The sequence below is a fragment of the Apodemus sylvaticus genome, chromosome 4 (assembly GCF_947179515.1).
Source record: "Apodemus sylvaticus chromosome 4, mApoSyl1.1, whole genome shotgun sequence".
In the NCBI taxonomy this organism is placed as follows: Eukaryota; Metazoa; Chordata; class Mammalia; order Rodentia; family Muridae; genus Apodemus; species Apodemus sylvaticus.
Window position 1 is genome coordinate 78,293,167 of NC_067475.1, and position 27,239 is coordinate 78,320,405.

Sequence of the window (27,239 nt, forward strand, 5' to 3'; positions counted from 1 at the left end):
AGGCTTGGAGTTTCTTCAGGTTCTGTGGATCTGGAATTCTTCATCGTGTTCTAAGGTTCTGCAGGCTTGTACCATGGGCGTGTCTCAGAACCCACCACCCAGTGGTTCTGAGGGTTCACGGAGCGGAGTAGTTACAGCACACAGGCCAGTCGTGGGCTGCGTGTGAAGCCAAGGACACAGGCGGCCATGGCCTTCCTCGCATCAGCACTTCACAGCCTGGGAATCTTTGAAAGGATCTCTAGGATAAAAGAGTTTCTCAAGAATAGGCTGCTGGGCACCGCACAGCATCAGGACGGAGCAGGGGGGCAACAAAGGAAACAGCCCCACACCAGTGAGAGGACAGCCCTCAGATGCCCGCTCTTCCCAGCATCCCCGGGCTCCCCTCGTCCTCTCTCCTCTGCGATGGGGCCATCCACCTCTGTCCCTCCTGTCCTCCCTCAGTCCCGCCCTCTTCTCTTCTCCTCCACTCAGGTCCTATTCCTCAGTGTCCATCTTTCTAGTGTGTTCCACGTCCGCTCTGCCAGGATTCCCCAGTGTCTGATCCTTTCAAAATCTCAAAGCTTGGGGCTGGAGAGAGGCCCAGGTGTTAAAAGCACTGGCTACATTTCCAGAGGTCCTGAGTTCAGCTCCAGCAACCCCATGGTGGCTCACCACCCTGTATAATGAAATCTTTTTTTTTTTTTAAGATTTATTTATTTATTATATGTGAGTACACTGTAGCTGTCTTCAGACACCCCAGAAGAGGGCGTCAGATCTCATTACGCGTGGTTGTGAGCCACCATGTGGCTGCTGGGATTTAAACTCAGGACCTTGGGAAGAGCAGCCGGTGCTCTTAACCGCTGAGCCACCCCTCCAGCCTGTATAATGAAATCTTTTTTTTTTTTTTTTTTGGATTTGTTTTTTTCGAGACAGGGTTTCTCTGTGTAGCCCTGGCTGTCCTGGAACTCTGTAGACCAGGCTGGCCTCCATCTCAGAAATCTGCCTGCCTCTGCCTCCCAGAGTGCTGGGATTACAGGCGTGCGCCACCCCTGCCCGGCTCGTATAATGAAATCTTATGCCCTCTCTGAGCATACCTGCAGACAGCGCACTCATATACATAAACTAAGTAAATAATTTGGGTGGGGAGGATTTCAAGTCCCTCAGACTTTGGGGGCTGGAGAGATGGCTCGATGGTTAAGAACATCTGCAGCTCTCCCCGAGGACCTGATACACAGTCACACAAGCAGTGCACAACTGCCGGTAACTGAAGCTCCGGGGAACTCAACACCCTTTGACCACCTGCATAAACGTGATATGCATAACTCAGGCACATATATACTCAGAAATAAAAATAAGGTATTCACCTTAGTGAACCTCACTCAGCCAGAAGAAGAGGCTATGAGCTGCACTGTCTTCCCCCCTTCAGCCATACAGGGGCTCCTACTCTGGGGTCTTCCAGTTTCCTGGAACCGGTTCCTATGGCGCCAGCCAGGGGAGTTCCCAAAAACTGCTTTCCTGCTAGGAGCAGGCACTGGTGGGCTCCTGGCCATAGGCAAGTGTGGGAGCAGAAGGGAGGGGCTGGGGCAGGGCCGGGGCGGGGCTGGGACTGGCTGTTGACTTTTGGCTTCACCCTGTTCCTTCAGGTCTCTTCCAGCTCCTGGTGAACCCCATGGGCATTTATGAGGAGCAGAAGGTGGTGGCATTATATGGCTTGGCAGGTTAGTAATGGGTAAAAGCCGGGCGTGGGGGCCTGGGGGAACCTGGAGCTCACTCCTCCTGTGCCCCAAAGTCCACAGCTTTAGCCTCTTCTTTCACATTAGAAAAGGAAGACAGGGCCAGGCTGTGGTGGCGCACGCCTGCAATCCCAGGGAGGCAGAGGCAGGAGGATTTCTGAGTTTGAGGCCAGCCTGGTCTACAGAGTGAGTTTCAAGACAGCCAGGGCTATACAGAGAAACCCTGTCTCCTTGAAAAAAACCAAATCCAAAAAACCAAAAAAAAAAAAAAAAAAAAAAAAAAAAAAAAAAAGGAAGAAGAAAGAAAGAAAGAAAGAAAGAAAGAAAGAAAGAAAGAAAGAAAGAAAGAAAAAAAGAAAGAAAGAAAAGGAAGACAGGACGCTCAGAGGAGAGAGGCTCCCAACCTCTGCCCTCAATAAGTCCTAGAGTCCCACTGCCCACACACCACAGGCCAAAGCCTTACAGCCTGTTCTGTTGACCCCTGCAGCACACTTCTTTTGTTTTATTTTGTTTGTTTGTTTGTTTGTTCTTTGAGACAGGGTTTCTCTGTATAGCCCTGGCTGTCCTGGAACTCACTCTGTAGACCAGGCTGGCCTCGAACTCAGAAATCTGCCTGCCTCTGCCTCCCAAGTGCTGGGATTAAAGGCGTGCGCCACCACCGCCCGGCTCTGCAGCACACTTCTTATTCTTAAGTTACCAGTTTGTTCATTTGTTTGTTTGTTCATTCCTCCCTTCCTTAGAATTCAGAAGTAAACAAAATTGACAAGCACCAGTCATTTTTACATTTAAAAAGAAAAAAAAATCCAGAACCAAAAAACTCCATTCCATGAGTTCCAGGTCAGCCTGGTCTACACAGCTAGTTCCAAGACAGACAGCCATGACTACACAGAGAAACCCTGTCTCGGAAAACCAAAATAAGATCACATGTATCTGGGTACGGTGGCTCACACCTACAATCCCAAAACTTATAAGGCTAAGGCAGGAGTATGGCCATGAATTCAGATTACCTGGCCTACGCAGTGTGTTCCGGGCCAGTCTGGGTGGTGACCCTGGCTAGAGGTTTTTAGGTTACTAAATACCTGCCACAGCTCCTGGTATCACATCTCCGTGGTGCATTCATCGCAAAGACCAGAGAAGAAGCGTGCCTCCCTTGCTCTTGTTCAGGGACCAGGAAAACTTGCCAGGAAGTACTTCTCGTCTCTCTTTACAGCAACTGAGCCCTTCCCTAAATCTGTCCCGAGCCAGAATGAATGTCACCAGCTTATTGAACGCTTAGAGTCTTTGGCCATGAGGCCAAGACTACAACAGACTGTTTTCTTGTCTGAGCTCTGTGTTCCTGTTTTGGGGATGACCTTTCGTTCACACGCGTATGAGTCGCAGGTGTGCTGACTAGTTAGGCCGTATTTTGTATTTTAAGGAGTGAAAGGGTCATGTCTACTCCACATCAGGACTTCAGGCTCCGGTGCTTCTGAGATATCACCTCTCCTGGCTGCTCCAATCTCAGCCCTGGGTCCTGCAGTGAGGGGGCGTGGCTTCTCCTCCATTCCCTTCTCCCCTCTCCCTTTCCAGTGTAGCTTTGCTCCTGCCTCTTTCGAAGCATTCTCTGATAGTTTCATATGTGCATACAATGAATTTAGTCCTCGCCCCCCTCTTTCTTTTCCAGGCGGGGTTTCTCTGTGTAGCCCTGGCTGTCCTGGTCCTCGAACCAGGCTGGCTGGCCTCAAACTAATAGGGATCCACCTGCCTCTACCCTCTGAGTGCTGGGAGTAAAGGCATGCACCACCACACACTGGAGTGAATTTTAGTCTTTTTAACCGCACTTTCCCTTCCCCTCCCTTCCCCTCCTCTTCCCTTCCCTTCCCCCCTCTCCCCTTCCTTCCCCTTCTCTCCCTCCCCTCCGCTCCCCTCCCCTTCTCTCACCCATGAAACCTTTCTTCCTAATAAGTCCTCCTCCCCTTTCCATGGCTTCATTCTATGTTTAATTAGAATTCCTTGAGCAAACATGGGTAGGAAGTTCTTTACTGGAGCAAGAGCGATTTATCAATAGCTACACCACCCCCTCTGGCCTCTCCTCCCAACCCCCACTCAGCCCACCACACCACCCTGCATCCTTCCCCCACTAGACAAGGTCTCAGGACTTGACAAGTAGCCTAGGCTAGACTTGAAACGCTGCTCGTCCTTGTCCCCACCTCACAAGTGCTGGGGCTACAGGCTTCCTTTCCGTTTCTTCTGATGTCAGAAAGGGGAGAGGAAGAATTAGAGGAAAAAAGGACACAAAGCTTTATTTTTTTTTTAATGATGGGGAGAGGGCCAAAGTCTTAAGACACCAATGCTGTTATAATTCTTCACCAGTGTCCTTGGCGTGGCAGGGTCTTTTTGGGGGACTCAGATGGAGCCCACCGTAGGCTCCTATGAGATGTGCGTCCACCCCAACCCCCAGCAGGCTGTCCTTGTGGATGGAGAGCCTCAGGCCTGCCGCCTTCAGGAACTGCTGTGTACCTTGCCTTTGCCCTCTCCCCTAGAGAGAAGTTGCACACTCTGGGATTTACACAGGACAGGGCCTAGAGCAGCCTGGCCAGCTGCTCCAGTTCTGCTGGAGTCTAGCCCATAAGGAACAAGGCAGGGTCCCTCCCTGTGACAGTCCCTAGAGGGTCTGGACTTGACCTGTCCTCCTGTGCCTGCCGACACTAAATGCTACCCTTCATTTCCAGAGCATTCACATTTCTGGTTTATTTTTTCTTAATTAAATGATTGCTCTTGTAGCTGCGGCCATCCTGGAACCAGTTATATAAACCAAGGTGGCCTTGAACCCACAGAGATCTCATCTGCCTGCCTCCCGAAGTCTGGTTTGAAAGGCATATACTACCATACCCAGCCTCCTCTTCCTCTTCCTTCTCCTCCTCTTCCTCCTCCTCCTTCTCTCTCTCTCTGCCCCCCCTTTTTTTGGGAGGGGGCAGGGTCTCATATATCTCAGACTGAGGATGCCTTGAACTTTTGTTTCTTCTGCCTCTCAGTGCTAATATTAAAGGCATATGCCACCATGACACCTAGGTTTGAGGTCAGGTTGGTTTGGTTTGGGTGCTGGGGATCAAACCCAGAGCACCATGAATGCCGGGCACGCGCTCTATCGACTGGGCCACATTCCCCTGTCCTTTATACTTTTTGAGACAGAGTCTCATGGAGTTGATCAGGCTGACTGTGAACATGCTCTTCAGACTTTTCTATCCTCCTGCCTCAGCCTTTTGAGTGATTGAGGTGATAGGCATATGACACTAGACCCAGATCTCTCTATTTAAAATTATTTACCTACTTAGTGTTGGCGAGTATAATGACCCAGCCCTCCTCCCCTTCTGTAAACTGGCTGGGTAAAGTAAAAGACGTTTTTCCCTTTGTGTGAAGCTGAGGGAGCTCCTGGGATATAAAACAGTGATCTGTCTGCCCGTCTGTCCGTCCATCTGTCTGTGTGTCTGTCAGCTATTGTCTCAGCTTCAGTCTTTGGTCAGAAGGCCAAGACTACAGAACAAGTTTCTTTCACTGCCCTGTAATGCATAGATTGGTTTAAGCCAACCCAGACTCAACCCCCAGGGCCAGAGCAGAGCCAGGCTATTGCCCTTGAACAAAATCCAAGTTGTGTTAACAAGTGAGAAGGCAGAAGGAAAAAAAAAAAAAAAACCAACTGCTGGGTGGCATCCAGGGTCGGCCAAAAACCTGTATGTCTAGGTGGAGCAGTGGGGGAGGCAGCTGCCAGGGCACAGGGTAACAGCAACTTGAAGACCTGGTGAGAAACGGGCATTGGCCAGGGCCTTGTGGACTTATGGACCAGAGACTCAGTGGCCTGAGAGCTTGGGAGAAAGTGGGAGTGGCCGATCACCAGGGTCTATCAAGCACGCCTAATGGTTTGGAGTCTATCCACCAAGTGTAATAGAAAGACAGAATTGAAAAAGGGAAGGGCGGTGATCCGAGTTGTGCTTTTATAAGATCATCGTGGCCACTGAAGTGGAAGGCATTGAGGGAGGAAGTATGAAGACCAGTTAGCAGTTAGAGCATTTCCATCCAGGGCACTGCAGAGATGGCTCAGCGGTTAAGAGCCCTGGCTGTTCTTCCAGAGGACCTGGGTTCTATTCCCAGCACCCACACCGAGCAGCTCACAACTGTACTATAACTCTAGTTCTAGGGATCTGACACCTTCTTCTGGCCTTCGTGGGCGAGGAGTGTGCCTAGTGCACACACAGGCAAAACCCCTTACCCACATGAAGTAAAATAAGAACTAAGCAAGGGAAGCCTCAGTCCAGGAGCGTGGGGTAGTGCTCAATGGGAGACAGATACTTCTCCCTTCACGTGTGCAGGGTTGGACCCCAGCATTGCAACAGTAGGCTCCAGTCCCAGTGAGTGATCACGGGGACTGGGAGGACAGTGGAAAGGGTGGGAGTCTAAGTATTTGGGGTTTGCTCTGGCCATCATTAGGCAGAGACTCCATCTCCACTCCACGGGGATCGTCTTGTACCCTGACTAGCTCACGCTGTTCCTTTGTCCTGACGGCCATCTGTGTCTCCTAACAACAGTTACTCATCTCCCGGCTGACACATCATCTCCTTTGTCCAGCCTTCCCAGCCCCACCCCTCCCTGCAGAAATGCCCACACCCTCCCTGGCTCCTGGGGCTCTCCATAGGCCCCTCCCTGCTGCACTGAGCACGTCTGTCCTGTGGTAGTCATTTGTTTACATGTCTGTCTTTCTCTCTGGATTATGAGCTTCACAGAGCTCACTGTCTCCATGCAGAGACCACACGTGCCTCTGCTGTAACCTACCAACCGCCACACATGATTAAGGGCTACCACGTGGGAAGGGTTAGGACTTGAATGTTGTGGCTGTCAGGGCACCAGGAACGTCCAGGGAGGCCACTGACTGCTCCTCTGGCCACCTTGTCCGCCAGTGCCCACTTCCTCACTGTCTCCCTTGCCCGCTTTGCCCCCTCACCGCCTAACGTAACTATGCATCCAGCCTGGCACCTACATGCACGCTCACGGGTGCACACACGTGTGACCATGACTTTTCTTGTCTTTTCTTTTCTTTTTTTGTTTTGTTTTGTTTTGTTTGGATTTGGTTTTTTTGGAGACAGGGTTTCTCTGTGTAGCCCTGGCTGTCCTGGAACTCACTCTGTAGACCAGGCTGGCCTCAAACTCAGAAATCCGCCTGCCTCCGCCTCCCAGAGTGCTGGGATTACAGATGTGTGTCACCACTGCCTGGTGACCATGACTTTTCTAGCTATCCCTCATCATCTCCCCAGGACTGTGCTGAGACAGACACACAGCTGTGCCCTATACATAGCTAGTAGATGAATGAATGAATGAATGAATGAACAAACAGATGAATGAATGGGGCCTGAGAAGTCTATCAGAGCAGGTGTAAATGGAGTAGAGGGCAGAACAGATCCAGGAGAAGGCGGCTGGGGTGGGTGGGCGCCTGATAAACGGCATTTGAGGCTGTCTCCGTACCTCATCTCCCATGTTCTGGATCTCCCAATAGGCTTAGGGGCCATAGGCTGGGGGACCTCGCCTCACATCCGCTGTGCCAGTCTCCTGTTGGTACCCAAGATGCTGGGCAAAGAAGGCAGACTCTTTGTCATGGGGTATGCTTTGGCTGCCATCTGCAAAGGTGAGGAGTGGCTGCCCCGAAGTGCCAGTTGGCGATGCCAAAGCAGTGACCTTGTGTAGACCATCGGGGGGGGGGGTAGTGTTGCTGAAAGAAGAAAGAAAGTGTGTGTATGTGTGTGTGTGTGTTCCAACTTGCTGCATTTCTCAGAGAGTGTCTTTCCACATTTTGGCCTCCTTAATTTATGGGGCTGAAACGACAAGGATTGCAGGAGATCATAGACTTGCCAAGTTCATCATACGCAGCCTAGGCTGGCCCACGGTTTAGGATGTGATCTGCATGCAGGGAAGGTGCTGGGGTGGCTCTAAGAGGAGACTGACTCTGCAGGAAGCTGACCTACTGGGCCTCTTCTGCTAGGGCCGGTGGCCAATCTACGGTCCAACATCAACGAGGTGATAGCATCCCTGGGCTGCACCGTGGAGCTCCAGATCAACAACACCCGAGCCGTCTGGCGTATCTCCACGGCCCCTTTGCGGGCAGTGTTCAAGGACATGCTGGTCAGGACGATGTACAGTCCCTGTCCCCAGGACTGAGTTGGGATGGTCTGGGAACGTAACCCTGGATGTATGGTCTCCTAGTGGGGATGCTCCCAGTATATTTTGTACCGCTATCCCCAAACTGATCCTGGGGTTAAAAAAAAAAAAAAAACAGGAGGTCAACGTACCACGGGGACATACAGACCTGCATATTTCCAGATACCCACATGGGCAGGACTTGCTCAGTTCTGCCACTGAACTAGAATGTAGGGAAATTGGGAATATTGACTTCCGAAGCCCAAAGGATCAGAGAATGGAGTATTTGGGGCTATCAGCTGGGGTGTGTGTGTGTGTGTGTGTGTGCTGGGATGTTGGAGAGATGAGGATTGGGCCAGGGGAGGCCATGGGGAGATGAGAGATTAGCAATGAAAGGCAACGTTCACAGTTATGGGAGCCACTGAGCAAGAAGGATGGAGGAAGAGAGAGGCCCGCGGAAAAGCTGAGGGTCTGAGGGGAGTGGAAAGGCTCTTGAGTGTGCGAGCTGTGGGGACCTGGTGGGAGGCTTTGTCTCAGGCCTAGATCCCTGCAGGTGTGGGTAAGAGCATTGCCAGAAGACAAATTGGGAAACAGAGTCTGCAGTCCCCTCTCTCTGTTCCCTCCCACCTTCCTAACCCCAGGGCAGCAAAGATTCATTGAAAACAGAGATTCAGAACATCTCTACCTCCTTTGAGGACCTGGATAACCAGGTGAAGACTGACATTGGCTACTCATTTGAAGACAGGGACACAGACACAGCCCCGGGCACAGGGGCTCTAGGAGCCTCCCGAGCCCGACCCAACCGGTCCACACAGACAGAGTATGAGATGAAGACCAAGCTACGCTGCACCCGTGAGGAGTGTTCCTGAGTGGGGTGGGGGTGGGGCAGACATTGGGGCCAGGCTGTAGGTCAAAGCATGGGGACCCCAGACACCTCTGTCTTTTTGCCGTAGATATAGTAAATAAGGCCATACACAGCTGCTACCGCTGGTTTAATAAAAAGCATCGGCAATGCACACGAAGCGTCCGGGCCCCACTCATAAACAACCTACTGTGCCTGCCAATGAAGTTCAAGTTCCTCTGTAGAATTGCCAAGGGTCAGTGGCAAGACGGCGGGCAAGGGTCCCCTGGGTTGACGACGAATCCTTGGGACCACCATAGGTATAAGGCAGGAGGAGCGCAGGCAGGTATAGAGGGCGGGTGCTGTGGGCTGTGGGCACGAGTTCACCCCAACTGATGGCTCTGTGGAGAAGATGGGTTCCGGCTAAGTTCTGCATCCCAGCTCCACTGGAAAGTCCAGGATAATAATAGTTCTCATCCCCGTAAGGGTTTTGAAACTTAATGGGCTGATGCATGCCAAGTCCTAACAGAAGTGGTACCCAGAGGAACTGCTCTAGAAACGCTGGATACCATGATTAGTATTTGGTATGGTTAAGGACAGATGTAAAAATGGCAGTGAAGTGTCAGGCCATGTTGCTGGGAGAACCCAGGGTTAGGAGGGAGGAGTGGGTGCCCTGGAAAGTTGAGGGCATAAACTCCTAGATGAAGAGGCTCAAAGGAGGGCAGGCAGGCCTGAGAAGCTGCCTGGAGGAAGAGGCCCTGACTTGGCCCACTGTCCACCAGTGATGGAGGTCTGGTGTTTCAAACGCATCCCTGTGGAAGGCAACTTTGGGCAAACCTATGATTCAGTCAACCAATCTATTCACGGTCTGTCTGGAGAATTTTCAGCTCATATTGACATTAAGGTAGGAGGCTCAGGTGTGGAGGAGGGAGAGATGCAGGTAGGGAGCAGGAGGGGAAGGGGAGCACCAGGCCAGGATCAAGGCAGGAAGCCGGACAAGAGAGAGGCCAGGGAAGAGGTATCTGAGTGTGGAGCAGGAGAGAGAGATGACTAACCTGACCGGTCGTGTGGCCTGAGGAACGTACACGTCTGGCTTGGGGACGGATGGATAGCCAGGCATGAGATGGTGTCAACTAATGTGGGTGCAGGGAAGCAAGACTGTCACGGAGACTGGTGAGCATGTGAAGGGGCAGCTCCTGGGAGCAGCGAGGACTTAAGTAGAGTGCCAGTGAAAATGTGTCAGCAAGAGGCTGGTGGGCTGTGGCAACAATGTAGCAGACTGTTTGCTGCGTGTGCTCCCCCTCTCCGCAGGAAGAGAATCAGTCGTCAGTGGTGGGTTCCAACATGAACTGGGAGCACGTGAGCGTCGAGGTGCGGGACTACGTTCGCCAGCAGGAGGCCCGTCTGCACTGGGCTGTGGGGCTGCTGCACCTGCTCCTGTCCTGCACCTTCCTGCTGGTCTTCCATTCGTGAGTCACCAGCCCCACCTGCTGCCCCTTCCTCCACCTGGGGTGAGAGGCCTGGTATGAGACACAGGACCGACACCCCTAATTTGGAATCTGACTCTGATTCGCCTGTTTTCACAGCTAATGGGGCATGTGGACATTGTGTAAGAAGAGCTATTACCCATGTTCCTACTGTCTTTATAAAAGCGACCATCTTCATTCATCTGCCTCCAGCTGGCACCCATCTAACACTGGCTTTACCACACACACACACACACACACACACACACACACACAGTTAGCTTTGACTGTAGACTTTTCCCCCCTTGCCCTTCATATTCCCCTTGGCTCTGACTTGGTGTGCCATTTTTATCTCCCAGTCTTGCTTTTATTCTCTCCTGCCTGCCGCGTTGGCAGCTCCCTTCCTTCCATTTAGAACAAAGTCCATAACCCCACCCAGCCTGGTGTCCACCCCGGGCTGCCCTGGCCCCGCCAGGCTCAGGTCCTCCCACTGACTCCTAGACCACCGTCTCCTCTTTTCCTCCACCCTCCAGTGCCTGGGCTGGGCAAGTGACGGACGAGGGCAGCCCTAGGGACCCTGGCGGTCTGTCCCTGTTCTTCAGGCTAGAGTGGCTCTGAGTGAGTTACCAGGTGGCCAGGGCCCTGTGGGAGGACAAAGGTGGACAAAGCACATTGCTACCCTGGAGACACTCCTTGCCTAGTTGAGACGGTGAAAAAGACACTCAGGCCTGGGGGCGGGGCGCACGCCTGTAATCCCAGCACTTGGGAGGCAGAGGCAGGTGGATTTCTGAGTTCGAGGCCAGCCTAGTCTACAGAGTGAGTTCCAGGGCAGCCAGGGCTACACGGAGAAACCCTGTCTTGAAAAACCAAAAAAAAGAAACAAACAAAAAGACACAAAACACAGACGACCCAAGGGCCACAGCATGGACTGGCTGTGGGGACAGGTGTGGGAGATATGGAGGTCCCATATGATAGCCATAGCTAAGCCCCGAAGGCTACAAGTAGGATCTGTGGTGAACAGAGGGACGGATGGGGCTCTGCGCAAGGACCTCCACGTGTGCAGGTTACAGGGCAGTGGCTGTGTGGAGGCCTGAACTGAGGGTGGCGAGTCTAGAAGAGTCTGGAACACTGGGCAGGAAGGCCCAGAACAGGAAGGTGACCACAAGATGGATGAGGATGGGGGTGGGGCCGCGGGGGCAGAGGCCAGGCTAGGTCAGAGATTAGGGAGTGAGAAGAGAGTGAGGCAGGGCAGGAAGATAGCCCAAAATGGAAGGAAGTGGAAAGACGCGGCTGTTCTGAAAGCCAAGCTTGGAGAGGGAAGGGCGAGTCTAGAGTCCCTGCCAGGCTTTCAACCTGGGTGAGATCACTCAGAAACAGGACAGAGCTGGGGGAAGGGATGTCGCCAGCACAAAAAAAAAAAAAAAAAAAAAAAAAAAAAAAAAAAAAAAACACTGCAGTCTCAGGTCTTTCCACAAGGGGGCGCCTCAGTTTACCTTTGCATTTTCCAAAGACTGCCAGTGGCATTGTTCTTCATTAGTGGGATTTATGTTTCATATTTTGCAGTTTAACATATTTCTGCAATTTTAACATGTTTTCACAATTAGAATTTTTTCTTAGGAAGCAAGTATTTTTGGGGACTTTGGTAGTCACACAGAGAACACTCATATATGTACACATCTACACACACACATATATACACACACACACACACACAGCTCAAGGGAAGCCAGGAAGGGCAGGGTGCACTGGAAAGAGGAGGGGTCTGGGTATGAGTGTTGTCTGAGGTGTGCAGCAGGCAAAGCCGGGGGCATGGTGGAGAGCTCCTTCAGCTCCGGCACTCAACCGGCACTCAAGGGGCAGAGACAGGCAGATGTCTTTAAGTTCAAGGCAAGCCAGGGCTATGCTGTGAGATCTTCTCTCAAAAATAAACCAACCAACCAACCAACCAACCAACCAACCGAATAAATAAAATTAATATGGGAGCCATGGTCCTGAGTAATTCCTGCAATCCAGAGAGTTTTCTGATTCCACGCATCTATTTCATTCTTCCTGCAAGACAAACTGCCCCTAACTCACAGACCGTCCACGCCCTCCCCTCACCCCCCTACCCCCCACCCCCGTCGGGTCTCAGCAATCGCATAGGTAGATGTCTACCACACAACTGGAAGACCGGGTGCAGCCTGCCTCCTCCATCCCCGGCTCACCTGGCCCAGGCTTCACACAGGGGTACTCGGGGAAGGCAGGTTGATCTGATGACCCCGTGTCTAGCGGACGTCTGTGGTTGGGTGTGGATGGGGACAGCCCTGCCTTTCCCTCACAGAGCCTTCTCCTACATGGATAACTACAACTGGGACATCCGCTTTGACAACATCTACATCAGCACCTACTTCTATCAGATCGATGAACGCAGGAAGAAGCTGGTGAGAGAACTCAGCCCTGCCAGAGGACGCCTTACTGCGCCCTGGGTGGAGAATGAGGGCCCTTAGTATTTTTATCTCTAACGATATTTAAAGGTTTTTTTTTGTATGGGTAGCTGCCTGCTTGTCTGTGCCATGTGCATGTATGTCATGCCCTCGGAGACGAGCAGTGGAGGTGTAACCCCCACAACAGGAGTTAAGTTACAGGCACTTTCAAGCTACCTGATGTGGGTTCTGGGAACTGAACCTGGGACCTTTGAAAGAGCAGCAAGCCCTCTTAACTTTTTTCAGGGAAAACGGAGTCTGTTGCCACTCCGAAAGGCAGAAAAGAAATCTGCTATCTTCCCCTTCAAGGCTACCATCCAGGCCTCGGAAATGCGCAATGTGGTGAGACTGAGGCGGGCCTGGGCCTGGGGGTGGGGGGCGAAGGGCAGAGCACACTGCAAGCTCCAAACCAGCGCAGAGGGTCCCGGCTCCGCCTCCCTGGGCTCCCTGCAGGTAAGGGAACTCATAGAGACCCTGCCTCTCCTGCTGCTGCTGCTGGTGCTGTGCGCGATGGACTGGGCGCTCTACTCTGTCTTTGACACCATCGGCCGCCACTCCTACCTGCAGTACTCCTTTCGCAGTGAGCCTGGGCCGGGGCCAGAGCCCAAGGGGCAGCCCCTCCTGCCTCCCACACCTCTGCCTTCCCTTTCCGCATCCTTTCCCTCTGTCCCCCAAGAAAAACCTTGCCCCCACAATTCCAGCTCTTACAGGAAACCCTCTCTCCACTCTGACCAGGCAGTCACAAACTAGAGATAAATGTTGAGGGAGACTCCATGCTCGCCCGACTTCTGCGAAAAACCATTGGAGCCCTGAACAGCACCTCGGATACAGAAGTGGAAACAAACAACATGCGTGAGCGATGCCGAAGGCTGGGGTCTGTGGAGTCGAGGGCTAGCCTGCGGTCGGAACGGGGCAGGGGTGAAGACTGGACTTTACCGATGCTGAAGGCTGGGGGTCTGTGGAGTCGAGGGCTAGCCTGTGATCAAAATAGGGCAGGGGTGAAGACTGGACTTATAAGCAGAGAGAAGAGGTCTGACATGCTTGAAACTGGAAAGATCAGAGCCCAGGCGAGCTTGCATCAGAGAAAAATGGTTGCCAGAGCGTTGAGGTCTTGCCTCCTCCCTGTCCAATAGACCTTTCTGTCACAATGGAATTGAAAGCAAGCAGCCTATGGAGGTGGTGATGGTGGGGCGGAGGGGACAGATAGCAAGTAGCTATGGTGTTTACAGAGAAGTAGTGCAAGATGGAGAAGAGGCGGGGGAGTCAAGCTGGAAGCCCACCCTGTGCCTCCTACCGGGGTAGGGAGGTCAACTTAGCGCTGCCGGCAACGGGCACCGACCAGTTGCTGACAGTCGGCCTTCTCCACAGCCTGCCTGCCCCAACCCACGAGCCTGCATGCCAGGGACTACTTTGGAGCCTCACTGCCAACCTTCCTGCTTATGTGTCTCTGCCTGGCCCAGGCCTTCGGCTACCGACTCCGGAGAGTCATCGTGGCCTTCTACTTCCCCAAGGTGAACTGACAGACAGCTCCACCCTAAGCACGCTCACGCACAACTCCCTGCCACCCGTGTCCTCCCCTGCTCCATCACTGTCACGGTTCCTCTTGCTCCCCCCCCCCCACCCCTCAGCGAGAGAAGAAGCGAGTTCTGTTCTTCTACAATGAGTTACTGAGGAAGAGATCGGCTTTCACAAAGCTGAGGAGGGCCGCCATTGTCCGCCGGGCGCGCCAGCAGAATGCACCCGTAAGTCCCATCCACGGGGTCTGAAGTCTCTCAGAGAAGGGGCATCCTCCTCGGGATGCGTGTCCCAGGCCTATTGGAGCTTAGTAAGTCTGGCAGACGCAGGGCAGGGCAGGGCTGTGTCTGTCTCTGAAACTCAATACTCAGCACGGTGTGAGCGAGACATGCGTGGGACTTTAGGAAGCGGCAGAAGGGAGAAGGGAGAACTGACAGTCTGTCGTCAGGCAACAACGACACCATCAGAAAGAGTGCGCAGACAAGCCCAGAAAACCGGGAGGAGGCAGGTGGCCAGCGGTCAGTAGGGCTTCAGGAGGGAACATGCAGTCCTGGGAAGACAGAATGGAAGGCAGGTTTGAGGCCACATGCTCTGAAGTTGTAGGAGCCTGGGGTCCTCACCGCATCTGTTTTCCCCTTGGAAGAATGGAGAGTGCAGACAGGTCTGTGAGGCAATTCTTCAGGGCCGGGAGAGGAGTATGGTGGTCAGTTGCCAGGGAAGCCTTGGTTTGACTCCAGCTCCATCCCCGCCATTCTACGGCAGTCGTGCAGCTGTGTGGCCCTACGCAACGGCCTGGCCTTGCTGTCTCTTTTCTGTAAGACGGTGTTAACTACTTCGTTTGTTCAGTTGTTACCATGCCTGAGTTTTACCTCATTGTTGCTGGTGTGAGAACAACATTCTACATGCATGTTAGTTGCTGCGGTGTGCCGTGAGCAACATCAGCTATCTCACCGGAAAGGTGGTAACAAGAGCAGCACACACACACACACACACACACTTACACAACACACTCACACATACACACTCACACACACACATTCTCAAACACACATTCTCTCACGCGCGCAGGAAGGGCAAGCCCAGATCTGCGCTTACCTGGCAGGCAGCGGGGCCTGCAAAGTCTCAGGCAACAGCCAGGGGAGAATTCCTAGCGATGGTATGAAGGGGACATTTGGAAAGTGAGCCTCTCAGTGCAATGACAGCTAAGCCTGAGGTCTGGCTCCTGAGGGCTGACTCAGGTCTGACTTAGGAAAGTTACGCCATCTTTCTGAGATTTTTTTTTAAGACTTAATTAAAATGTGCACTTATTTAATGTGTGCGGGTGTTTTGCCTATACATAGGCCTGTGACCTTATGGGTGGCTGGTGTCCGGGAGGCCAGATGATCATCTGGTTCCCTGGAACTCAAGTTACAGGCAGTTGTTAACATTATGTGGGTGCTGGGATTCAAACCTGGGTCCTCTGGAAGAACAGTCAGAGTTCTTAAGCACCGAACCATCTCTCCAGCCACCTCTGGCTCCACCTGTAAGGTGTAAATGACCAGAATCTGTTTGCCCTCCTCCCCTCTGAGCCTCATCGTCAGAACCAAATTAAGCTGCTTCATAGGCGTACGTGATAGTTGTTGTGGGTCATCCTTGGGGAGCACGCCAGGCTCCGCATTCCATCACGGAGGAAAAGGAGATTCTTTAGATTTACTTCAATATCAACCTCACCCTCCGGGGCTCTTCTGTCCACCGCAGCTTCCTCCAATATAGCACTGTCAGGCCTTGGGACTTCATACATTAAGAGCCGCCAAGTGCTCCTGACAACCCTTTCTGCTCAGCCCACCTGGCATTAACAAATCCACCTCGTTTCCCAACAGCGCCACTACCTGGTGGACGCACTGTACCGCCGGTGCCCTCTCTTGCGCCGCTTGATGCGTCGGCGCTGCGTGGTGTGCCAGGCACTGGAGACACCCGAGTCCTACGTGTGCCCCACGCCGGACTGCAAGGCCCTGTACTGCCAGTCGTGCTGGGACGACATGCAACGGCATTGCCCGGTGTGCACTCCCCGCGAGGAGCTCTCTTCATCCGCCAACAGCGATAGCAACGACGACGCTGTATATGGCGAATGAAGGGATGCTGCCCTCCTTCTTGCTTAATAAAGTGTGATGCACGCTCCTGCGGCTGGTGCTTCGCAGGGATCCGGGACTAGGTGAGCCGGAAGAACCGGCCCGCACAATCCGCAGGAAGCCGGGCCACAGACCGGAGGCGGGATGGAGGGAAGGCGCGAGCCCAGTGTCTAAACCGATCCTGGTAGCTGCCGGAAAGAGGCTGCGCTGGGCGGCAGGGGCGGGGCCTCAGACGGAGAGAGGCGGGGCCTCGGACGGGGCGGGGCGGGGCCTAGTGGTGGCGCTGCACCGAGCTGGTGTCCGGCGGGGCTGTCCGTGGCTGCTCCTCCACGCGTACCCCCGCACCTGCTGTCCTCATCTGGCCCGGAGCTCCGCGGCCATGCGGCTGGCGCTGCTCTGGGCCCTGGGACTCCTGGGCGCGGGCAGCCCTCGGCCCTCCCCGCCTCTGCCAAATATAGGTGAGTTCCCCCCATAATGGGTCGAGGGGATGATTGGGAAGAGGTACAAGGAAACCCGGAGGCATTGGGGTGCTTGGTGTCTGCCGGAACCTAACCAGAGGGCAGCCTGCCTGGTCTGCTGACCAAAGCCTAGGGCCGGGTAATTTGGAGAGGGAAAGGAGGAGGAGGATGGAGAGGAGGAGGAAGAGGAGGGGAAGGATGGCGTCCTCTGTTATCCCTGAGTTATCCCCGCAGACACTTTGAGTATCCGGTACTGAAGAGCGTGCCTGGGGCGTGGGGGGGAGAGGGCTCAGATCATGGAAAGAGTCACTTCTTAGGACTGACGTCTTCGTCTCTCTAGGGCCTAGCTGACAGTTCTACTCTATGAAGTGCCCGGACTAGGCACGGCTAGTGGGTTTTTAGTGAAAAGGATTATTTTCAGCCGTTCATTCCAGACCTGGGCGGCCAGCACCGCTCACTCGGGTGCGGTTGCCACCAGAAGTCTGGTGGAGCGGGAGGGGCCCGGAGGAGCCAGGGGAGGGAGCATTCGTCAGGAAAGAGACTGGGACACCAACTCCTCCTTGGAACTTTCACTTCCCGCTGCTGTCTTGGGCTGGGGGCCGAGAGGGTAGGCGGGGGTGGAGTGTCCGGAGAGGAGAGGGCCATTGTTGGGGGGTGCTGGCGGAGGAAGCGGAGGCTGTTGGGAACGGGTGCGCCTGACTGGGCATCAAGGCTGTTTAGGGAGGTCAGAGTGTTTGCACTGCTCACCCAGAGATGGGCGTTCCCGGCAGGCATCTCTACTGTGAGGGAAAAGGAAGGGCAAGTGGGCACCAGGCCACAGGGTTCTCCTAGTCCTAAGAAAGGGCATTCCTGATTGGGTGGGGAGTGTGACTGGGAAGGGATGGGGACAAGGGAGCCCCCCTACCCCCTCCCCGCGAAAACCTTGGGATTGGCCAGAGGGAAGACAAGGAGGTGTTGCAAGCTGGATACTCTGAACGTTCTTTGGGGACTTCTGGGTGAAATCCCGAAGTTGGGAAAGAACACCCCTCCTTCCCATACCCTCCTTTAAATCCCAGCACGCAGTGCAGGACTGCTTAAGTCACTGACGCTGGGAGTTGGTGGGTCTGAGGACACTAGTGACTCCAGCCTTGCTAGGGATTCCCTCAGTAATCCCTTAGGATGTTCTGGGACCCTGCAGGAGGCACTGAGGAAGAGCAGCCAGCCAGCCCAGAGAGAGCGTTTAGTGGACCCTTGGAGAGCCAGGCTGTGCAGGGCGACCCCCCGATGAGCCTGGCAGAGGTGCTGCTTCAGGTGAGTCCCAGCCTGCTAACAAGATTTTCTCTTTTCTCATACTCCACATTATTAATCATCTTGAGGGCAAAGTCTGGCGATACAGCCAATAACAGGTCCATCTGGGTCCAGCTCCCTCCCCTCAGCCCCTGGCTACACTCAGCTCTTTCCCTCTGCACATATATATGTGTCTGCCTCCGCCCCAGCCCCTCCATCCGTGTACAATGGGAGAGTTCTGACACCAAACCCCCTCCTTTCCACTCGTGCTGTTCTCTTTTTCAGTGTGTGGGGGGGGAGAGATTTGGAAAGGGCCAGGGACAGATAGACAGATACACACTTTCTGAAGCTGAGTCAGAGGAAGGGCTGGGGCCTGTGCTGGGCCCTTCACGATGCTTCCTCTCTGGGCAGGAAGCTGAGAAGGGGTGGATCAGACACCTTCCTTGCCCTCCCCACAGAAGCCCCTAGAACAATGTCCAGGCCAGGCAGGGCTTCCTGGACCCTCCCCTGGGATCCCCCAACCAGTGACCTCATCATTGGTGCTCTCCTGAGAGTCTGAGGTTTTCTGGCTATAAAGGATAAAAGTTGTGGGCAGGGCTGGGGGAGGTGACACGCCTCTGGTGTCCACAGACTGGTTTACCTGAAGCCCTGAGGATTGAATTGGAGCTGGATGGTGAGAGACATATCCTGGAGCTTCTGCAGAATAGGTAAGGTGGTGGCCATGAATAATTACTGGGAGGCGATTTACATAACATTTATTATACACTGAGTACTAAGTCCCTACACTCCTGGACTCCCTCACAACAGTCCTGTAAGGGAGAAGGTATTGTATAGTTGCCCTTATTTACACCTGAAGAAGTTAAAGCCCAGAGAGATTAAATAACTTGCCTGAGTTCATACAGTTATAGATGACAAAAACCATACTGGAACTCAGACAGGCAGGAGGAGACCACAGCTCATCCTTCAGACTCTGTGGCCTCGGAAGAACCGAGTAGTTAGTTTGGGGGCATTGCCGGGTCCCTAACATCCCCTTGTCCATCTCAGGACCTAGCTGGTCACTGCACCACCCTGGGAAGTGGCTCAAATCCTGCTCTCTCTTTCTCACAGAGATCTAGTCCCTGGCCACCCAACTCTGGTGTGGTACCAGGCTGATGGCACCCGAGTGGTCGGTGAGGGACACAGTCTGGTGAGTCAGGGCTCTGGGGCTGTTTCAGGCTGGGCTAAAGAGGGAAGGGAGAAGGGAGGGTGGCAGCCCCGGAGGAAGTGGGGGGGTTCTGCCTGTCCTTGTTGGCAAGCTGGACTCCACACTTGTCGGGTCTCCCCTGTGAGGCAGTGCTAACCAGTGTGGCTTCCCTGATGTAGGAAAACTGCTGCTACCGCGGACGAGTACAGGGCCGGCCCAGCTCCTGGGTCTCCCTCTGTGCCTGCTCTGGGATCAGGTACTGCGGGTGGGTTAGACGCCAGGGGAGAGGATACACACAGGCAGGGAGCCGGATGCTCTGACTCCCCGTCTTTTTCCTTAGGGGGCTGGTAGTCCTGTCCCCAGAGAGAAGCTATTCACTGGAACTGGACCCTGGAGACCTTCAGCGACCTCTCAACATTTCTCGGATCCAAGACCTCCTGATGCCCGGCCACACCTGCGTCCCAAGCTGGCACGCCTTTGGGCCCGTTCAGACAGGACCAGACCACCTCCTGGAACAGCACCACATCCACAGGGTGAGGAAGCAGCACTGGGCGGGCTCAGAGCCCAGACCCCAGGGACGGTAGCTGCCGCCGCCGGAGCCGTCCGTCCCGTGTTTCAGGCATGGTGTGAACACTGCCTCATTTGCTCTTCCTAGCCACCTGAGAAGGCAGGTGCAGCCTAAAGCTCTATTTTCCAATGAAGAAATCCTCACTGACAAAGATGGGGATGACACTGTAGTGTGAAACTAAAGTGCACTGATATGGCGAGTGCTCAGAAGGCGCCTAGAATACTGTGTGTGATGATAACGGCAGCTATTATTTAGTTGTTTTGGTCTAGTGTTTGTCTGTCTGTCTGTCTGTCTGTCTGCCTCCTGAGTAATGGGACTAACGGTCTGCACTACCATACCCACCCATAATAGGTTTTGGTTTGCTTTTTGTTTGTTGGTTGGTTGGTTTTTTGTTGTGTGTTTGTTTTTTGTTTTGTTTTTTAAAGATTTATTTATTATCTTCAGACACACCAGAAGAAGGCGTCAGATCTCATTAAGGATGGTTGTGAGCCACCATGTGGTTGCTGGGATTTGAACTCAGGACCTCTGGAAGAGCAGTCAGTGCTCTTAACCACTGAGCCATCTCTCCAGCCCCTGTTGGTGTTTGTTTTTGTTGTTGTTGTTGTTTTGGGGGGGTGTTTTTTGGGGGGGTTGGGGGTTTTTTTTTGGGGGGGGGGTCGAGACAGGGATTCTCTGTGTAGCCCTGGCTGTCCTGGAACTCACTCTGTAGACCAGGCTGGCCTCGAACTCAGAAATCCGCCTGCCTCTGCCTCCCAAGTGCTAGGATTAAAGGCATGCACCACCCATGCCCTGTAGTGTTTGCTTTAAGAGTGTCTCTCTATAAAGCCTTGGAGGTCTTAGAACTTAACCAGTCTAGCCTTGAACTCACAGAGATTGATCTGCGTCTGCCTGTGCTGGGATTAAAAGCATGCGCCAGTATGCCTGCCTTTGGTTAGTATTTTTAAAAATTGAAGGAAGCCAGGTTTGATGGTACACAGTTGTGTCCTAGCAGCTGTTTGGAAGCAGAGACAGGAGGATATCTCGTTTAGCTGCACAGTGAGACCATGTCACAAAAAAACAAAAGTTTAGTTTTGTTTCCAGTGAGTTTGGAGTGGGAAAATATAGTCCCGTTATCTGTTGGCCTCACAGTCTGTTCTTGGTCCACTATGGGCAGGTCTCTGAGCTCTCACGCTCCCCGTGAGATTCCCATCCTCTTAACTACTCAAAGTGGGTATGGACACAGCTTGCCTAGCCCGAGGCCATGGCGCCTGACACATCTCGCTTCTTGTCCACAGCTTAAGCGGGACGTAGTAACAGAGACTAAAGTTGTTGAGCTGGTGATTGTGGCTGATAATTCAGAGGTAAGCGTGTTGACACCGCAGCCCTCTCCTGCTCCCTCCCACCCCCACTCTCCTACCACACTTCAAGGTAACCTCACTTGGCCCTCAGGTCAGAAAGTACCCTGACTTCCAACAACTGCTGAACCGAACACTAGAAGCGGCCCTCTTGCTAGACACGGTGAGTCTGGGGCACTCTGTGCCATAGGAGGCCCAACGTGCCCTTACTGTGGCCCCATAGCCCCTTTTCTGAGCCTCAGGCCCTCTCAGTTCTTCCAGCCCTTGAATGTCCGGGTAGTGCTTGTGGGCCTGGAGGTGTGGACCCAGCACGACCTGATCGAGGTGAGCTCCGACCCAGCCGTCCTGCTAGACAACTTCCTCCGCTGGCGCAGGACAGACTTGCTGCCTCGACTGCCCCACGATAGTGCCCAGCTGGTGACGTAAGGATCCCAAACTCTGGTACCGAGGCCCGATGCCATCCTGTCAGGGCCGAGTGCGCGTCCCTTCCACTCCCCTGAGGCTCTGATGATGGCATTAGACTCTGATCTCTCACCTCTGTCCCACAGTGTGACTTCCTTCTCTGGGCCCATGGTGGGCATGGCCATTCAGAATTCCATCTGTTCCCCTGACTTCTCGGGAGGCGTGAATATGGTACGTGAGCCACAGGTCTCCGCCGTACCCTTCCCAGCGTATGGGGCCTTCAAACTGGTCCAGACTCAGAGCTGTGGGGAAAGAAGGCAGAGGGCCACTAAGTAGCCTTTACCTGTCACAGGACTTGTTTGCGGCCAGGTCATCATAGAATACAAGGTCATCACTTATAACACCTTTGTGTTTCTAGGGGGAACATGAGGTCCAAAGGCAGAGGTGATATCTGGGGGATGTGTGGCGGGGGCGGGATAGGGCAGTGTTGAACTAGAACTTAGGTTCCAGGCACCCAGGCTTGGGCTCTCCTACTTTAGTAGCAATTAAGGAGGAATCGGGATCCAGGGGAGTGGGGATAGTTGGGGCAGGCCAACCATTGTGTTAAGGCCAGGCTGGGGTTCCCCCGGGGTATTTCCCTCTCCAACCACAGGACCACTCCACAAGCATCTTAGGAGTCGCCTCCTCGATTGCCCATGAGTTGGGCCACAGCCTGGGTCTAGACCACGATTCACCCGGGAACAGTTGTCCCTGTCCAGGTCCAGCCCCAGCCAAGAGCTGCATCATGGAGGCCTCCACAGAGTGAGTGACTGGGGGCGGGGTGTGGGGTGGGGGTGGGCTGTCGGGATGCATGAGGTAAGGCGAGGTCCCAGAGCCTCTAGCCCAGCTCCCCGCCACTCTCCTCAGTTTCCTACCAGGTTTGAACTTTAGCAACTGTAGCCGACAGGCCCTGGAAAATGCCCTCCTAGACGGAATGGGCAGCTGCCTCTTCGAACGGCTACCCGGCCTGGCCCCTAAGTCCTCTCTGTGTGGAAATATGTTTGTGGACCCTGGAGAGCAGTGTGACTGTGGCTTCCCAGATGTGAGCCCCTGGCCCCAAAGCCGTGCCCACTCCCATCTGTGCCCACGCCCTGATTATTCAGTCCCACGTTTCCTGTGTAGCTTTCTGGCTCTGGGGGCTGGCTCGCACTTACTCCGTGGCTTTGACACGTGGCTTGCTCCCTGTGTGGACGGGAGGGCTTGTGCACCGGGGCTGCTCCGAGGCTCCGCTCCCTCTGCCCCCTTGCCTGCAGGAATGCACTGATCCTTGCTGCGACCCTTTCACCTGCCAGCTGAGGCCAGGAGCACAGTGTGCATCTGATGGGCTCTGCTGTCAAAACTGCAAGGTGGGCGTAGACCTGAGGCTAGCCCCCACCAGAGCTCACTCGCCAGGTGCCAGGGTCACAGGCTCATCCTGCTCTCCGACCCTGAGCTCCTGGTCACTCTGCCAGCACCCACTTTGATGCCCACCACCCTCCGCAGTTGCGCCCAGCTGGTTGGCAGTGCCGACTTCCCAGAGACGATTGCGATTTGCCCGAGTTCTGCCCAGGAGATAGCGCTCAGTGCCCCCCTGACGTCAGGCTTGGGGACGGTGAGCCTTGTGCTAATGGAGAGGCTGTGTGCATGCACGGGCGCTGTGCCTCCTATGCCCGGCAGTGCCAGTCGCTTTGGGGACCTGGGGCCCAGCCTGCTGCACCACTTTGCCTCCAAACAGCCAACACTCGGGGTAATGCCTTTGGGAGCTGTGGGCGCAGCCCCAGTGGTAGCTACGTGCCTTGCGCCCCTAGGTAAGTGGACAAGACGGGCTCTCCCTGAGTTTGTGGGCACCCTGGTGCTTCTTCTACCAACCCTGCTGGCCTTTCTCCTACTCCCAGAGATGCCATTTGTGGGCAGCTACAGTGCCAGTGGGGTAGGAGCCAGCCTCTGCTGGGCTCTGTCCACGGTCGGCTCTCGGAGGTCCTGGACACCAATGGGACACAGTTAAACTGCAGCTGGGTGGACCTGGACCTGGGCAATGATGTGGCTCAGCCTCTCCTGGCTCTGCCTGGCACTGCCTGTGGCCCCAGCCTGGTGAGTAGCCTGGAGGACGGAGACCCACGGCAAGCTGTGCCCAGGGAGCCAGGTTCTTCCACCCAAGCAGTCTTGTTTTCCCACCCAGCTTCGGTTTCACGTCTGTAAGGGGAGCCTCACAGCCTCGCAGGCCCAGCCCCTCTAAGGCTTTGACAATGCGATCTTTGCTTCTCTCTCTCTGGGGCAGGTGTGCATCGGCCGTCGATGCCAGCCCGTGGACCTCCTGGGAGCACAGGAATGTCGCAGCAAATGTCACGGCCACGGGGTGAGCTGGTGTGGAAGGGGTGGAGGACGAAGGGAGCCCGCAGAAGGAAAAAGTCCAGATGTGGACGCAGACCCTGGTTCCAACCTTTGCCACTTCCGGGACATGTTATTAGCCTTCGTGGGGTGTCTCCTCTTCCAAGGGGACATAAGAATGGTACCCATTGTCCTGGAGGGCATGAAAGCAGCTAACTAGTGACCAGCATAGTAAAGGTATTAGCTGGCTGGCTATCCCCAGGCATGGATAGCCTCCCGCTCTCCAGGACTGTCTGTCTCCTGGTTATCCAGAGCGCTCCTGCCTGTTTGAGAAACCTTAGGGGAAAAAAAAAGAACTCTTGAAAAGCTGGCAGTGGTGGTACTCAGGAGGGAGTCCCCATACTCGGGAGGTAGAGGCAAGTGGATTTCTGAGTTTGAGGGCAGCCTGGTCTACAGAGCGAATTCTAGAAAAGTCAGGGATACACAGATAAATCCTGTCTTGAAAAACAAAAACAAAACAAAACAGAAAGGAGAGGAGAGCCCCCCACAGGGAAGTGGTCCCATCCGACAGACGCCCTCGCTGTTCCCCTCTAGGTCTGTGACAGCAGTAGGCACTGCCACTGTGACGAGGGCTGGGCACCTCCTGACTGCATGACCCAGCTCAAAGGTAGCTAGAGGACTGGCCCAGGGCACTGGGAAGGGTGAAATAGCTCTGACCACCTCCTTTCTCCTGGTCCCCTTTACTCCGTCCCTTGACTCCATGACTCCCGAGGCCGGCTTTGGTTCCTGAGTTCTTCACTCTTCCCTGTCCCTACGCCTCTCTCAGGAGAGAGTTCCTAGCCATACCCGCCCTCAGTTTGGACCTGTCTCCATAGCAACCAGCTCCCTGACCACGGGCCTGCTCCTCAGCCTTCTGCTGTTATTGGTCCTTGTACTACTTGGTGCCAGCTACTGGCACCGTGCCCGCCTGCATCAGCGGCTCTGCCAGCTCAAGGGATCCAGCTGCCAATATAGGTATGGACATCCTGTCCCTGCTGCAATTTCCTTCAATTAGGGACAGTTCTGGAGCCCTGATTCTGAAGGCCCCAAGCCATACAGTCCTACCCCTTGCTTCTAAGTTCCAACTCTTAGACCCTGAGTTTTCTGACTACCTCTCCTACATACCCACCTGTCATCCCTGCATGTTTCCCTTAACGTCACCCCCAGATACCAGGGTCACTTCTCTCAGGACCCCAAGATAGGGGAAAGGTAGCCTTCTTCCAAGATGCTCAGCCACACCTCCAAACCACATGCAGCTACGCTCCAAGGGCCAAAGGGTTAATTTCTCCCAGATCAGCAGGTGGTGGCTAGTCCAACTTTTTCTTTGGCTTTCTTCATACTCAGGGCAGCCCAATCCGGTCCTCCAGAACGACCAGGACCTCCACAGAGGGCACAGCAGATGCCGGGCACTAAGGTAAGCCCTGGGCCTCAGAGAAAGAGTCTACATTACTTGCACCTCGAGCCTTAGAGGCAACACTAAGGGTTCGAGACTCAGAAAGCCTTGGAGTGCTCAGTCAACCCAAGGACTCAGGACCAGTCAGTAGCAGGCAGAGAAACAAGTACAGCAAGTGTGGATGAACCAGTCGCCCCCAGGAGGCTCCGCTGAGCCCTCTCAGCCAAATCAGTGGCTTTGAGAGGTGGTTCTATCCATGCCCTTCACAGCCACCAGAGCCATGGGGCCTTGTGCAAAAGGACCTTCCGTGTGCTAAGATCTGATAAAGCCCAGGACATCATGTGTGAGAGGATGCCAGTGCCCGGCCTAAGCCCTCTCCCTTTAATGGCAAGAGGGTGTGTATGGAGTCAGCCTGCATGTCCCCTCCAGCACATGCCACGCCCCGCATGCAGCTCAGTGCCCCCCCACTGCCCTGTCTGAACACTAACCCCTTTCTGCCCACATCTGTCTGTTTCCTCTTGCCTACTCTGCCTGTCTGCTCCTCCTGCCTTCTCAGCAAGCTAGTGTGGTCAGTTTTCCAGTGCCCCCCTCCAGGCCGCTGCCACCTAACCCCGTGCCCAAGAAACTCCAGGTAAATCTGGGCTGGGTCTTTCCCTGGCTCAGGACAGGTGGGAGGTGTGGTGCCCAATCGCAGTTCTCATCCCTGCTTCCCCCCAGTGGTGTTCTTCATTAGGAGACCAGGGTGCCCCCTCAGCCTTCAAAGCCCCCGAAGCAGCAAAGGGTGAGCCTTCCACCATGGTCTCTACTGCCACCTGGTGGTCAATAGTAGGACTACAACCATCCAGGGACTTCATGATTGATCTGCACCTTTCTTCCCCGAGGCTCTGCGCATGCTCCCATTTTCCCTTGACGCGCCCCCCCCACCCCCCCCACCCCCGGCTGACTTTGCATGTTGACCCCTGGGTAGCGTCTGCGCGCTCGCTACCTCGGACGGTGCTTTTCAGAGTCACTGCTCCTCCCTTTGTTCAGGCTGCGCTGGCTGACCGATCCCATCCTCCCACTCGCCCTCTGCCCGCTGACCCTGTGGTGAGGCGCCCAAAGGTAACAGTAAGGGGGAGCAGGACGTTGCCTCTCCTACCTAGAGCCGTGGAGGCAGTGGGCAATGGGAGACAGGTTGCCTCCCTCTATGCCTGAAGGCATGTATCCCAGTGGCACCCTTGGTAGTGACAGGTTTGTTAGGAGACAAAGGTGACCACTGGCACCGCTCCTAGAACCCCTCCCTGCATTGTGGGTGAGAAACATGACATCTTTCCACACTGGCATTCTCTCTCAGTCTCAGGGGCCTACCAAACCCCCACCCCCAAGAAAGCCACTGCCTGCCAACCCACAGGGCCGGCACCCACCAGGTGACCTGCCTGGCCCAGGAGATGGAAGCTTGCAGCTGGTGGTACCCTCCAGGTGGGTGAACGGGGTGTCGCTGAGGAGAAGCGTCTTGCTACCAGTGAGGCATCTAGGCAAGAGTTCTGACCCTTTTTCTTCTTGGCTTTTGTAAACCGCAGGCCAGCTCCACCACCCCCAGCAGCATCTTCGCTCTACCTCTGACCTCTCGAGGTTTGGCTGCCTCCTGCTCAGTTCTAGGACTTAAAGAAGTGGAACCTCTGCCCGAATCTCCCCCAAAACACTAGAGAAGCAGGAGGACAGACCATTTGGTGTCCAGCCCTAAAGAACCACCTACCACCAGGCGCTGTTAAGCAATACCTAAGGACCCACTAAAATAGCTGCAGCTGGGTGTTGGGGAGGGGCTGGGCTGGAGTAGGTGGCGAAGGACATGAACTCTGTCTATCTCTGCTCTGTTGTAATAAACGTGAGGTCTTGGAATGTCTCTGCTCCTGGAAGCTGGGTAGTTCCTGCTGTTTGCAGGTCAGGCCACTAGGAGACGCTGCTGAGTCAGACCAGGGCTTGTCTGAGAGGATCACTTCCCAGA

General features: G+C 54.4%; 2 protein-coding genes across 10 annotated transcripts; both read left to right on the forward strand.

The window, feature by feature from the left end:
* The first annotated feature begins 186 nt into the window (after positions 1 to 186).
* On the forward strand, positions 187 to 16,269 carry Dcst1 (DC-STAMP domain containing 1). The gene is made up of 16 exons (XM_052178672.1): positions 187 to 331; positions 1,406 to 1,531; positions 1,623 to 1,697; positions 7,237 to 7,365; positions 7,720 to 7,859; positions 8,516 to 8,726; positions 8,828 to 8,971; positions 9,498 to 9,619; positions 10,027 to 10,184; positions 12,502 to 12,601; positions 12,890 to 12,985; positions 13,097 to 13,223; positions 13,379 to 13,495; positions 14,012 to 14,154; positions 14,272 to 14,385; positions 16,018 to 16,269. The coding sequence occupies exons 1-16, from the start codon at positions 187 to 189 to the stop codon at positions 16,267 to 16,269; spliced, it is 2,199 nt and encodes a 732-aa protein (XP_052034632.1).
* A 273-nt stretch (positions 16,270 to 16,542) lies between these two features.
* Adam15 (ADAM metallopeptidase domain 15) lies at positions 16,543 to 27,137 on the forward strand. Of its 9 annotated transcripts, none has more exons than XR_007977478.1 (23): positions 16,543 to 16,724; positions 17,902 to 18,014; positions 18,621 to 18,697; positions 19,098 to 19,176; positions 19,353 to 19,429; positions 19,514 to 19,706; positions 21,016 to 21,081; positions 21,170 to 21,238; positions 21,328 to 21,497; positions 21,624 to 21,708; positions 22,130 to 22,278; positions 22,384 to 22,558; positions 22,770 to 22,862; positions 22,999 to 23,303; positions 23,391 to 23,586; positions 23,774 to 23,851; positions 24,418 to 24,490; positions 24,699 to 24,837; positions 25,207 to 25,276; positions 25,812 to 25,886; positions 25,973 to 26,036; positions 26,285 to 26,356; positions 26,589 to 26,687. XR_007977478.1 is itself a non-coding variant. In XM_052180038.1 (23 exons), the coding sequence occupies exons 1-23, from the start codon at positions 16,646 to 16,648 to the stop codon at positions 26,855 to 26,857; spliced, it is 2,601 nt and encodes an 866-aa protein (XP_052035998.1). In that variant the 5' UTR covers positions 16,543 to 16,645; the 3' UTR covers positions 26,858 to 27,137. The 9 variants fall into 9 exon arrangements, 7 of the variants coding, with proteins under 7 accessions (XP_052035998.1, XP_052035999.1, XP_052036000.1 ...); XM_052180038.1 differs by lacking the exon at positions 25,973 to 26,036 and adding an exon at positions 26,815 to 27,137 and having other exon boundaries at positions 26,589 to 26,713; XM_052180039.1 differs by lacking the exon at positions 25,973 to 26,036 and adding an exon at positions 26,815 to 27,137 and having other exon boundaries at positions 26,646 to 26,713.
* The last annotated feature ends 102 nt before the right edge of the window (positions 27,138 to 27,239 follow it).

Coding starts and splice junctions, on each gene's coding strand:
- Dcst1 (XM_052178672.1), top strand. CDS start 187: ATGGCCTTCCTCGCATCAGCACTTCACAGCCTGGGAATCTTTGAAAGG. Junction 7,860..8,515: donor CAGTGTTCAAGGACATGCTG/GTCAGGACGATG, acceptor TCCTAACCCCAG/GGCAGCAAAGATTCATTGAA. Junction 12,602..12,889: donor ATGAACGCAGGAAGAAGCTG/GTGAGAGAACTC, acceptor AACTTTTTTCAG/GGAAAACGGAGTCTGTTGCC.
- Adam15 (XM_052180038.1), top strand. CDS start 16,646: ATGCGGCTGGCGCTGCTCTGGGCCCTGGGACTCCTGGGCGCGGGCAGC. Junction 22,279..22,383: donor ATCATGGAGGCCTCCACAGA/GTGAGTGACTGG, acceptor CACTCTCCTCAG/TTTCCTACCAGGTTTGAACT. Junction 26,714..26,814: donor CAGCTGGTGGTACCCTCCAG/GTGGGTGAACGG, acceptor TGTAAACCGCAG/GCCAGCTCCACCACCCCCAG.